We start from the raw sequence: 13,009 nt of genomic DNA, 5'->3' as shown, positions 1-13,009 counted from the left end.
GATGTGAGGGACAAGAGGGCAACAGAGCATGCCTCCTTTCACTGTGCTTTGCAGATACCGTAATCTTTTTCACAAGTCGAAGATCTGTAGTGACCCTGCATGAAGCACATCTATTGGTGCCATTTTCCCAACAGCATTTTCTTACTTCATGGGTCTGTGTTACACTTTGGTAATTCTCACAATATTTCAAATTTTTTCATTATTATTATATTTGTTATGGTAATCTGTGATCAGTGATCTTTGATGTTACTACTTTAACTGTTTTGGCATTTTTTAGCAATAAAGTATATATAAATACATTGTTTTTTAGACAGTGCCACTACTTATGCAACAGACTACAGTATTATGTAAATATAACTTTTACATGCACTGGCAAACCACAAAGCTTCGTGTTGACTTACTTCATCACAATATTCACTTTACTGTGGTGGCTGGAAACTGACTGAGGTCTGCCTGTTCTAACTGGGTCACACAGGGGAGGAAAAGTCAGTGGGGCTAAACCAAAGGCCATTCTGAAGGATGGAAAGATTTGGCATCAGCTGAAGGATGAAGGGTGTGCAGACACATAGCCAGGAGCGCTGGGGAGACCTGCCTGGAGCCAATGGGTTTCCCATAGGATCTGGGAAAGCAGGAATCTGACGGGGCCCCAAAGCAGGACACGCTGTAAAGAGACTGCTAACAAGGACACTCCCCAACCCTGCTCAAAGGCGCTTTGCGGCATTCACAGACAAAATCCTAAACCACGTGGTGCCTCGAAAACTACCATCTCAGATTGTACAGCAAGTCATCCTGAGATTTCAAGACCACCAGTACGTCTGGGTAAAAGACACTGCCAGGGTGCCTGCACTGATGCAGCTGAACACAGGCCACTCACCTAACAGTCTAAAGAGCAGCTGCTTGGTAGCGACCTGGTAGTTGAAGATGTTGACTCCTTGGTTGTTGTTCACCCCCAGGCGGGCCCCCGAGCGGACGATGGCACGGCACAGGTTGGCGTTCCCTTTCATGTATGCCAAGAGCAGCACTGGAAAACAAAACCACATGCAGGGCTACTGCCCACCCGGGCCCAGCCTGGCCCTGCCAAAGGGCCAGCAGAGGATGGCCAAGGGCAGGACACAGCCCTGGCAGGACATTCGTTAGCAAAGTCCCCATGACACACAGAGGGCCCTGCGGCTCTGGTAAGAGCTCTGCAGAGGATCTGTAATATCTTGCAGCCAAGGACCAGTCATGAGCCAGGGGCTCCAGAGACACACTCTTGCCCATTCAAAGCTTTGGCCACAAGAGAACTGAGGAGGGAGCAGATGCCGCGGGAAATATGCACCACTGTCTCAGCTGCCTTCCTCCTGCACAGAACACTCTCCACACAATGCAACAAATTCTAAAGACTGGTGAGGTGTGCACACATGGAGAAAATCATAAACCAGTGTGGTCAGCCTGCTCCAGAAAGTTACTCAACCCCATGGAGCCTCTCTCCTGTGCCAGGAGTGGACACCCAGGCTCTGGCCAGCCCACCCTCCTGGTCCTCCCTACAACTACAGCTACCAGCAGCTCGTTTTTACTTACATTTCACAGATACTTTAAATTCTTTAATTCTGCAAATGATTCACAAAAATTAGGTTATTATTTCAAAGGAGGAAGCAGGCATAGAGATATGATGGAGCTGGGTATCTGAAACCAGGTCTGTGTAATTCAGAAGCCTGGGCGTGAAGCACCTGCCTGCTTGCCGGCCCCTGGACCACGCTGCTCACTGGAGCAGGTGCTGGGCTAGCAGCTCACTCCCAGAGCTGACCCCCCTGAAGCTTAGGCTTGCCACTGCTGGCTTAAAAACATGTCCATGAATCAAGGCCAAGAATTCTTCCCAAGGTCAAGAAGGAACGACCAAACATTTGGTTCCATGCAGACGTTTGGGCTACCTCACGGTGACAGCACTGCTGTCAAAGGCCACAGAGGCTCTGTCTGGCATGAACGGGGGTACAGCAGCAGTGAACAGTTCAGACAGCCCTGGGCTGGGAAGAGACAGACCTGGGTTTCATCTTTGTTTCCTTACTTGAAAAGTGGGAACGCACTGCACGTACTGCTTACCTTATATGGTTATTGTGAGGAAGAAAATGAATGCAAAAGTACATCAAAAGCACTATGAAAGCTACACAAGTTAACACAGTGATTGTGGGTGGTGAGAGTACTACCATGAGAGAGGCCTGTTTATTAACCCCCTCAATCAAACATCAGCCCTTATCTGTAGAAAACATGCCTTCTCTGTGAATATGTACTATGACCCATTTCCTCCTTCTGAAGCACCTGTGAGGCAACTGTATTTTCTCTCTCTCTCGGGACCTGAAAGCTTGGGAAGGGACCTAGTTGACTAGATACAAGGTAGATGAGGCCAACAGAAACAGGCAGGACAGCCTGTCTGGACATGGGTATGGCTTTGGAGCACTAGATACGCTTTAGATGTGCTTGTACCTAAAGTCAGACACTGCCAACTTCCGCCTCAGGGATCTGTGATGCCACTCGCAGAGCCCAGCCGAAGTGCACGGGGCTGAGTGTCCTTCAGTAATGACACGTGTGCCTGGGCTCCTGATTTTCCAGGAAGCAAGGAACACCGGTGAGACAGGACCAACAAGAGCCTCACCACGTACCTGTGTTTCCTTCTGCATCCGGTTTATCCAGAGGATACTCGGGCATGCACTCTAAGAAGAGATCAAAGATGGCTGCAGCATTCTCCTTGCCATACTGTCCCAAAATGTGCAGTGGTGACTGGCCTCTGAGAAGACAAACTGGAAAAGTTAGGTGTGTATCTGCCATGGCCATCATGAGTAAAAGAAATGGGACTGTCTGAACTCTGTGATGCTGGATAAATCTAAAGGACACAACGGTCATATAAGTTTACCTAAAACGTATTTTCAAAAAGAAAAGTTCCAGGGCACTAAAGGCTGGTCAAGTGCCCTAGTGATCAGTTCTGCATTGTGCACCTGGGGCTCATGTAAGATGCCTGTGACCACCAGCTCGGAGGGGTGCACCAGGGGACGTGGAGTCCTGGCCTCTGCTCTGAACCACACATACTCACCGTAGATTAAACGCTTCAGCATCCACGGTGCACTCTGTCAGGAGGACCCGGATGTTGTTGAGTCGGCCATGCATGACAGCAAGATGAAGAGCTGGGGAGGAAATCCTCTTACAGCACGAGCCCAGACGCACACACAGAGCATCTCAACTCTTCTCGGCCTCACAAATCTCCCACTGAATGGGACCCAGTCAGAGCAGCCACGATCCGCTCACAGAGCCGCCACCATTCGCTCACAGAGCCCTCCTTTCCAGTCTTCACTGCCCCCAAGAATAATTCTAAATGCAACCTCCTAAGATTTGCTTTGTGCCTCTGCAGTTATCCAAAGGTGAGATTTAACGGTTTCACAAGAAGCCATTCGGGTTTCTAGGGTCACCATTCACATCAGGAGGCTGCCCAGGTCTCCATCAAGGAGCAGGCTGCATGCCCAGCTCAGAGCATTTCCTGTCACAGCCCGGCCCCTGTAAGAGCCAATCTCCTGGACAGGGAACAGACCCAATGGTGCGTGCTGCCCTGCCACCCCAGAAGGAAGGGAATGCTTGAGGCCCTTGGCACCGCACACAGGGAACGCCTGGGAATTACCGTTATTTCCATTCTCATCCACAGCAGCAAAGTCCACTCCATTCTCCAAGAGGACTGAGCAGATGGTGGGAAGGTCCTGCTGGGCAGCAAGGTGGAGGGCGGTCTGGCGGTGCTTGGTTAATTCATTCACTTTGGCACCTGCAAGAAGCTGATGACGTTGATTACATGAGCAGCCGCTCTACCACCACCAACCAAGGTCTGGCATAAGGGGGCAAGCCTGCCAATCTCCTGCCCGCCAGGGTTTGCCTTCCTGGCTAAGCGGGGAGCTAACTCCTGGGGAGCCTCAGGACCACAAAATCTGTCCCAAGGGGAAAGTGGCAATTACCAAAATGTCCAAAAAGCCACTCCTTAGGACCCAAATATACTAAGACTATGGGATATAATAAAACTACACAGGACTGCAGTGATCTGCACCGTCCTCACACACAGTGGACACAAGATGTCCAAGGAGAGATAGAGAAATGTATACGTACACACACACACACACGCATACATGCTGAAGGTTTAAAAGCACGTATACCAAACTCAACGCAGAGCTGGGAGTGAAAGGGAGATACTAACCACTTTCTGTCCTTATGTGTTTTAAGTTTCTCCACAATAAAAATATACTATTTTTGTATTTTTTTTTTTTAAGAAAGAAAGCAACACAGAGAAGTGCAGAATCAAAGCAAGAAGGCCCTTTAAATAATATATATTCATTTATCATCCACTTTCTAACAAAGTTTCAAAAACAGCTACTAACAGAAAAGACTACATAGTGGATAAATACCATAGCATATATTTGAAAGTTGCTAAGAGAGTAGATTTAAAAATTCTCGGGCTTCCTAGGTGGTCCAGTAGTTAAGAATCTGCCTTTCAATGCAGGGGCCACTGGTTTGATCCCTGGTCTGGAAAAATCCCGCATGTCACAAAGCAACTAAGTCCAAGAGCCACAACTACTAAAGCCTGTGTGCCTAGAGTCTGTGCTCTGCCACAAGAGAAGCCTCTGCTTATGAGAAGCCCGTGCACCACAACAAAGAGTAGTCCCTGATCAACCACAACTAGAGAAAAGCCCACATGCAGCAAGGAAGACCCAGCACAGCCAAAAAATAAAATACATAAATACATCTTTAAAAAAAACCGATCCTCATCACAAGAAAAACATTTTTGTAACTATGAATGCTGAAAGATGTTAAGCAGATTCGTGGTGATTATTTTGCAAAATATACAACTATCAAATCAATATGTTGCACAAAATATACAACGAAACACAGTATGTTGTGTTTAGTTGCTCAGTCATGTCCGACTCCTTGTGACCCCATGGAGTGGAGCCCACCAGGCTCCTCTGTCCATTGGATTTTCCGGGGAAGAATACTGGAGTGGGTTGCCATTTCCTCCTCCAGCAGATCTTCCCAACCCAGGGACTGAACCCGGGTCTCCTACATTGCAGGCAGGTTCTTTACCATCTGAGTCACCAGGAAAGTCCAATGTGTTGTATACCTGACGCTAATGTTGTTTGTGAATTCTGCCTCAAAATGTTAAGTAATAAAGACTAGTGACAAAAAGAAAGAGAGCACTCCCTGGAAAGCGCCAGCTAAGAGCCTGGCACGGAGCAGGTGGACAGACACAATCTCGTCTCCTGATGCCCCCGCCTGCCTCTGCCACCCACAACCTGCCTTCCCTCATGACCTCACCTCAGCATCTGCCCACTGGGCGTGCAGGACATGCCAAGACACACTTGCTCTCCCGAGTGTCCTGGCTGCTCCCTAAATTCCCACTGGCCTTTCCCAATTCCTGGCAAAACACCTGTGACAATAGAGTCTCCACACACCCTATAACATGCTTTGTCCACAGCTTACAGCAGTAATGTTTCAGGGACACTCACCAAGTTGCGGACAATAATCTCAGAGCCTGCCTGGACAGCAAGGTGCAAAGGGGTCAACTTGGAAGCATCCTGGACTCTGGAATTGACGTTCGCCTGGACGCTGATCAGAAACAGGACGCTTTCAATATCAGAGTTCTGAACTGCCACGTGCAGAAAATTCCGGCCCTTGTTATCCACCTAAGGCAACAAGTGGGAACCAAAATGTTAGTGGGTGTCCCCCACAAGAATGCCTCCTGAGCACCTGTGAGCTGCACTGACCACCAGAGAGGCCGCACTGCAGTCCTCCCCACCCCAACCCCCAAATTACAGACCCGCTCTGCGTATTTGTCCAGAGGACCGTGTGTGCATGGCCACATCCATGTGGTCAGAAAAAGGGAGCTAAGCCAGCTGCCCTGGCATCCTCCTGCAGCAGGAGCAGACCTGGAAGGCCAAGCAAGAGATAACCTGAAGGACAGGGAGAGGAGGCTGGCAAAACACTGGGCTGCACAGGGAAAGGCACAGGCGATGCTGGCTGTGGGTGTCTCCTGCTTTGGCGAAAACAAACACCCAGCACTCGAACACCGCAGCCGCAACGCCAGTCTGACCTGTGAGCAGCCAAAAGAGCCTTCAGAAATTTCCACCAAAGTCTCCTCTTTCAGTGAGCTACAGGATAATAATTCATGTTGGGGAAGGCCACCAACAGTATGTCACAGACTTTGTTCCACTGATGTACAGCAGACAGCGGGTCATTCAAATCCAACCACAGAGGGCACGCCAAATACCAAGGCTGTCATGTCAGTGTGAGGGCTCGGGAAGAAGGAAGGGAGACATGCTACACACAGCACATTCCTTCACATCACACACACACCCACCCATCCGCCCCCCGACACACACACACACCCAGCATCCTTCACATCACACACACACCCACCCATCCGCCCCCCAACACACACATACACCCAGCATCCTTCACATCACACACACACATCCACCCAGCGTCCTTCACATCATACCCACACCCACCCATCCACCCCCCAACACACACAAATACCCAGCATCCTTCACATCACACAGATGTCCACCCATCCACCCCTCGACACACACATACACCCAGCATCCTTCACATCACACACATCTACCCCTCGACACACACATACACCCAGCATCCTTCACAGCACATACACGTCCACCCAGCCACCCCCCCACACACACATACACCCAGCATCCTTCACATCACACACATCCACCCCTCGACACACACATACACCCAGCATCCTTCACAGCACACGCACGTCCACCCAGCCACCCCTCAACATACACATACACCCAGCATCCTTCACAGCACACGCACGTCCACCCAGCCACCCCCCGACACACACACACACCCAGCATGTGTCTGCACTGGTTTCACACTACATGAGGAGGAAAAGGTGAAAGGACTGTCTCCATTTAAGAACATTCTACCCCATGTGAGCAAGGGTGAGGTTAACACCTACACAATCAGTCACACCGAGGCAAATGCTGAAGAAAAGGGATGCACGGAAGCCTCAAATACAAAGCCAAAGTCTTCATCCATGTTAGGACTTTTGTTCAGGTCCCAAATTTCCATTTCACCTTCATAAACGGCTACTCAGAGACCTCAGCAGTACTGTAAGAGCTGGATGGAGAGGCACGTATCTGAGGACTGACCTGACAAACCCACGTCAGCTCCCACCTCAGACCGGTTGCCACAGTCTCCTGGCCCAGTCTGCTGCTGCAGGTCCACAGCTTATCGTCTAGAACGAGGACAACCGAGACTGCTAAGCTGAATGGTGGCAGCTCCTCTAAAACCCAAAAGCTCCTCGAGGTCAATTTAAGCCTTTTTAAGATATTCATTGCTAGGGCAAGTAAAACACCAAGAAAACACAAAGCATGCCCTCAGTTCTGCAAGATGAGGATTCCTGTCACCGGGCCCCGTCCTTGTACACGTGGCTCCACTGGGTGGCCGACGTGCAGGGCAGAGCAGGCGCATTCCACCAAGCAGTGAGCAGGCACCCGAACGGCCAAGACTGAAGAAACACATTGATACAGAAGAGGCCTGTTTAGTCCGTGACTTGTGTTTGGCCGGGTGTCGCTCGCTCACCTGCTCGGCAGCCCCGGACTCTCGCTTCAGGATGGCCTCGGCCGCCTTGTTGTTCTTGTAGGTCATGGCACAGGCAAAGGGGGTCAGGCCCTGCCGGTCTCGCACATTCAGGTGGATGTCGGGGTGAGAAATCAGCAGCTGAATGATGACACTGTGTTGGTTGCTGATGGCCACGTGGACAGGCGTTCTTCCTTCTGCATCCTTTGGGGACCAGGCACAGATTTCAACATCGAGGTGAAGATAAAATCCAGGAAAAATATGACACAGAAAAAGTTTAAATCAAATTCAGTTCTGAGAATTAACACTGCCACTCTGAATCTGAAATCATCTTTTCAAGAGGCCAAACACAGGATGACTGACAGCCACTCTACCGCCATGCTCCAGTAGCCCAGGGACACAAACACATTTGGTTTAGAGAAGCGCAGTCAACCTCACCTTTAAGTTAAACCACTACTCATCTGCTAGATGAGTGAAGCAGCACACACAGGCTAGAATGCTGAAAAGCATCAAGGAATGTGACTCAGGGATGTCCCATTGAGCTATTGAACATTTTCTTAAATACAGTACTCAGCTTGGGACTAGAACAAATTCTCAGTGGCCATCTGTAGCTAAAGGGGACAGGATAAGTTGATTGAACAAACCTTCTTCACTTTGTAGAAAGGACAAAGACACAGAGGAAAAAAGTTTTGACCTGGAATAATTACAATTATGAGACAGGCTGTGGGGGCTTCCTGGTGGCTCAGTGGTAAAGAATCTGCCCGTAGTGCAGGAGACGCAGATTCAATCCCTGTATTCCCTGGGTCGGGAAGATCCCCTGGAGAAGGAAATGGCCACCCACTCCAGTATTCTTGACTGGAAAATTCCATGGCCAGAAGAGCCTGGTAGGCTACAGTCCACGGGCTTACAAAGAGTCAGACACCACCGAGAAACTAAATACCAACAAGACATCTGTACGACCCAGGAGACAGTCAGTTCCTGTGTCTGTCCCTTTGGCCCATTCATGGTAAAGCAGGGGTCCAGGACCGGAGACTGCAAGGTGTCCAGACATTAGAGTAGATTCCCTTGATTCTGGGGTGACCATCCCTCTACCCAGAAAAGAGAGACCCTCTATACCTGTGCATTTACATTGGCACCAAACTCCAAAAGACACTGGACTGTCTCTTCCAGCCCCCAGGAGGCTGCCAAATGCAGAGGGGTCTGCCCATCTCTGGCCTCTTCCTCTCCTTCCCCATTAGCACCAGGCTGTCTGGGACTATTCACATCGCAGCCACTGAAAAGAAGGGGAAGTGAGAGGAAAGCATGCTGACAGGCGTGGAGCAGCAGCCTCATCCAACCCCACAGAAAGCCTGCTGCCGCCAAGGACTGTAGTCCTTGGTCTCAAGTATTGCTGTGTCCTGCTCCCATAGATTCTTCAGCAACTGGTCCTGGAGGCAACTTGGGTATCAGAACTCTTAAAAGCTTCCCAGGGGATTCGTGTGCATTTAAAGATTAAGAATCATGGCTTGAACGCTGTCCTGCACAACTTCACTCTGCACTCTCCCACACCTCCTGCACTCTGAGGCCGTGGAGGCTGTCATGGCTCCAGCATTGGGATGGAGTCTGGCAGAGGCCATTTGGTCTTCTCCACACCAGCCTCTTGGTCTCACTGTGTGAACAGGTCAGATCTGATGACAGGGGCCAATATGGGTCCCAAAACAGGAAACTGGCTTAGTTTTTAGACTCTCTGATCTCGGCACACGAACCTCTTTCCTCATCAGACAGTCAAGTCCCTGGCTGCCCTGACCTGACAGAACAGTGACCCTCTCTAGTCTTCAATATGAAGGTCAAGCCAGCTACAGACATGTCAAGACTATAGTTGGAATAAGAGAGAAGAGAGCCAGCTTGCAATAGTCCAAACAGGATCTGAAGGGATACCCAGGCCTCTCAGACCTGCGAATGAGAAAGCAGGTGATGGGCTCGTTGTTCTCATCGATGGCTCTGTGCAGCAGCGTCTGCAGGCAGCCGCTCGGCCCTGGGCCCCAGCACGTGGCGTCACAACCATGCCTGACCTACAGGGAAGCACAGGTCACTCTCAAACGCTGCTCGGCAAAGCTGAACATGCTTATTACCATCTCTCAGCCCTAAGCTACCATTACGTACATTTTTCAGGTAAGATCCAGCTGATAGTTAACCGGTAATTATTTTAATCTGTACCATTCACGCGTTTTACAAACACTGATTAAAATCTGCTTTGGTGCAAGCTTGTGTACTAGGTTCTGTAGGAAGGATTTGAGAAATAAAAGAAAGATGTGTATGATCAGCACCTTCTAAAGCTGTGTCCTAGAAGGGACAGAAAACACAGACTAGTGCCTGCACACACACATACACACATACACACACACACACTCTTACTTATAGCCCCCAGTAACATATACTCCGCTAAGAACTGGTAATCTCAAGAACAACTGGCTAAAACCCTCTGGTGCAAAATGTCTTAAAAACCGCATTTCAAGCCCTTCAGAAAACTGAATGAGCTTTTGAGGTTACATCCGCTTTGGGGCTCTGTCTTCTGAATAAGGGGGACACTCCTGAGGTTTGAGAACTTATCACTGTGGTGACAGTCAGGGCAGCCCACAGCCAGCTAAGCCACCTCAGGAGAAGACCCCGGAGGAGGGGCCTTAGCTCTCCTACTTCTTGGTAGTTTTCTTGATAAAGACAGCCTGAGAAAAGATGTGGGCCGTGACTATGTTGAACCCCAAGTTTCCTGAACACGACTTTAAAAATGCTCATTCCTGACCCAATTTCCTACTTGGCAGATCTTCTGCTCGTTATGATCACAGTGGAGGTGCCAAATCCAACTCTGACACAAATCACTCCCACATGCATGTGCAGCGGAGGCTGAGCTTGTCTCACCAGAGTGGATGCGATGTCTTCCAGGTTATTTGCCAGTGCAAGCCACAGCGGGGGGTTCCCCTGCTCATCCGGCACAGACATGTCAGCTCCTCGCGTGCAAATGGCATCCACGACGAGGGGAAGCTGATTCCTGATAGCCAGCTGAAGGGCTGTCTCCCCATCCTGAGTCCTGCTGGGACACGGACACCAAAACAAACGTGTGGAGCTGGGATCAAATGACAGGGTGCCCTTCTGAGCGTCCCGGAGGCCAGAGTCCACTGTACCCCAAACACGCTTCACTTATACCCACCAATACTCTTCCAGAGAAATTCAACCTGTCAATAGCATCTGTCCCTCCTGCCTTTTAAAAAACGAGTATCGCCATGCTACCCTGTTGCACCCAACTGCTCAGCACACTTATGGCTGCTTCCACAGCCTCTGGATAAAATGCCACCCTGACCACCCACTTGACAAAACACGTTCATCCACTCAGTCATTGTAGGTCAGCTGACACTGAAGATAAATTCGTTTAAAAACAAAAATAATAAAAAAGTTTAACTGTGTATTTTTGCCCTGTAAGCCTTCCCTCCTGTTTTTGTTTTTGTTTTTTGTCGCACTACAGATCTTAGTTCCCTGACCAGGGACTGAATCCAGGGCCCCTCAGTGGAAGTGTGGAGTCCTAACCACTGGACTTCTAGGAAATTCCTCCTCGAGCCTTTTGATAGCTCATTTGTTGGAATGTTCTTCATTATGAAGTGAAATCCCTACTTGAACAATTGATTTCTGGATTGTCCACTTTGGTAAGCTTTGTGCCATACTGTGCCCTGGTCTCAAAAGGTTCAAGTAAGACCGAAGTACACAATTCCCCCTTTGGGTTCCCCTTCTCAACACTGTACCTGCACTTTCTGAGAATTACTGTTTCTCTTCCTTTATTTAACAAGGAACAAAACTCTTCCCTACAAATGAGGCCATGCGTTTGAACCACGTCAATCAAACGTGACCTGGTGCAGTGGTGGACGCTGCTCCAGCCCACCTGACATTTATGTCCGCCTGGTGCTCCAGGAGGAAGAGGGCGCTCTTGCTGTCCTGCCTCTGCATGGCCATGTGCAGCAAGGTCTGTCCATCCGACATGGTGTCATTGATGCAAGCCCCGGAGCCCAGCAGCTGTGCTGCGATCGTGTGCATGCCTGCAAAAGAGACAAGCCCCGATTAATGCTGGCTCAGCTTCTCCCACTTTCTCAGCCTCTTACTACAACAAACACGCCCTCCCGACTTCGCAAGGCCAGCAGTTTTCCACATTACTATAGGCTTAACCCAAACAGAAAGGCTAGTCTACACAAACGATTAGCTCCAACCCTTCCGCCACCCTCCCTCGCACACCCACCCTCTGGCGCACGCCTGTCTGCAGCCGCTGACACTGCCTTACCAGTCCACAATGCCAGGCCCAGCACAGTCTGGTCTCGAGAATCCTTGAGACTGAAGTCCGGAATAATTTGCAAGTTGTTGGTGGCATGAAGAGCGTTAGCTACGTTTTTTAAAAGGAAAAAAAACACCTGATTTCATCATCCCATGGATCACACTGAAAGTACTCAAGAGAATGCAAGCTCAGTTCCAAACTGACTGACTGATCACTTCCATACAAAGAGAACTGACAGACCTTGTTGTGGGAAGTGGAAGCCGAGACGTTTGATAGTTTGGAGCAAAGCTTATGAGGAAAAGGAATGGCTGTAAAGGTTAAAACACTGGATGTTCACAAAAGGAAAACAGGCTCCGCTATGGAAACACACATTAATTTCTTGATTACCAAAAAGGGATCAAACAATGAACTGGAAACGTTTTTTTTAAACACTTAAGCCCTACCATCTCACACCTCCTGTGTGGGCAAAGAAGAAGGCAAAGCCTACCTAACACCCCACTTCCTCCCACAAGCACAGTGCTAAAGGATGCTGGCCTTAACAAGGATGCTGCTGCTGCTGTTTAGTCGCTAAGCTGTGTCCGACTCTTTTGTGACCCCACAGACTGTACCCCAGCGGGCTCCTCTGTCCATGGGATTTCTCAGGCAAGAATACTGGAACGGGCTACCATTTCCTTCTCGAGGGGATATTTTCGACCCAGGGATTGAACCCTCGTCTCTTGCACTGACAGGTGGTTTCTTTACCACTGAGCCACCCCTGGATGTTCACAAAAGGAAAACAGGCTGTTCACAACAAGGATGCAGGCAAGAATAAAACAAATTTCAGGGCAGAAGGAGGAAAAACTGGAAAATGACATTCTGAGGGAAATCAGCCTCCCACATGGCAGGGGCTTCCTTGGCCCCCTCCTTTCTGGCTCCTCTCTCATGGTTCACTTGCCAGGGAGGCTCAGAGGTGGACAAGAGGGCTGACCGACTCGTGGAAGACCGGTGGTAACAGTTCTCAGAGACAGTGCTCACAACGAGGCAAAGCTCTGCTCGACCTGCCCCTGAAGTATGTCCTGGGAAAAAACCCCCAAAATAAGAGAGGGGAAGTACAAGGTTTTAACACCTTAACCT

General features: G+C 49.6%; 1 protein-coding gene across 3 annotated transcripts in view; it reads right to left on the bottom strand.

Annotated features, from left to right (window-relative positions):
• The window catches only part of ANKFY1 (ankyrin repeat and FYVE domain containing 1), a 69,717-nt gene that overhangs the window by 5,107 nt on the left and 51,601 nt on the right, over positions 1–13,009 (bottom strand). For 2 of the 3 annotated variants that reach the window (XM_010847460.1, XM_010847462.1), the window contains 11 exons: positions 11,906–12,004; positions 11,513–11,666; positions 10,501–10,672; positions 9,538–9,656; positions 8,722–8,878; positions 7,609–7,809; positions 5,508–5,684; positions 3,644–3,791; positions 3,065–3,155; positions 2,637–2,761; positions 875–1,021 (listed from right to left, as the gene is read on the bottom strand). In XM_010847460.1, coding sequence (XP_010845762.1) covers positions 875–1,021; positions 2,637–2,761; positions 3,065–3,155; positions 3,644–3,791; positions 5,508–5,684; positions 7,609–7,809; positions 8,722–8,878; positions 9,538–9,656; positions 10,501–10,672; positions 11,513–11,666; positions 11,906–12,004 — 1,590 coding nt within the window. The remainder of the gene's footprint in view (positions 1–874; positions 1,022–2,636; positions 2,762–3,064; positions 3,156–3,643; positions 3,792–5,507; positions 5,685–7,608; positions 7,810–8,721; positions 8,879–9,537; positions 9,657–10,500; positions 10,673–11,512; positions 11,667–11,905; positions 12,005–13,009) is intronic. The other variant, XM_010847461.1, reaches the window with a different exon arrangement.

The sequence above is a fragment of the Bison bison genome, unplaced genomic scaffold, assembly GCF_000754665.1.
Source record: "Bison bison bison isolate TAMUID 2011002044 unplaced genomic scaffold, Bison_UMD1.0 scf7180017864249, whole genome shotgun sequence".
Classification (NCBI taxonomy): domain Eukaryota; kingdom Metazoa; phylum Chordata; class Mammalia; order Artiodactyla; family Bovidae; genus Bison; species Bison bison.
The sequence above is the reverse complement of the archived record's forward strand: the minus strand, read 5'-3'. Positions and strand labels throughout refer to the sequence as shown.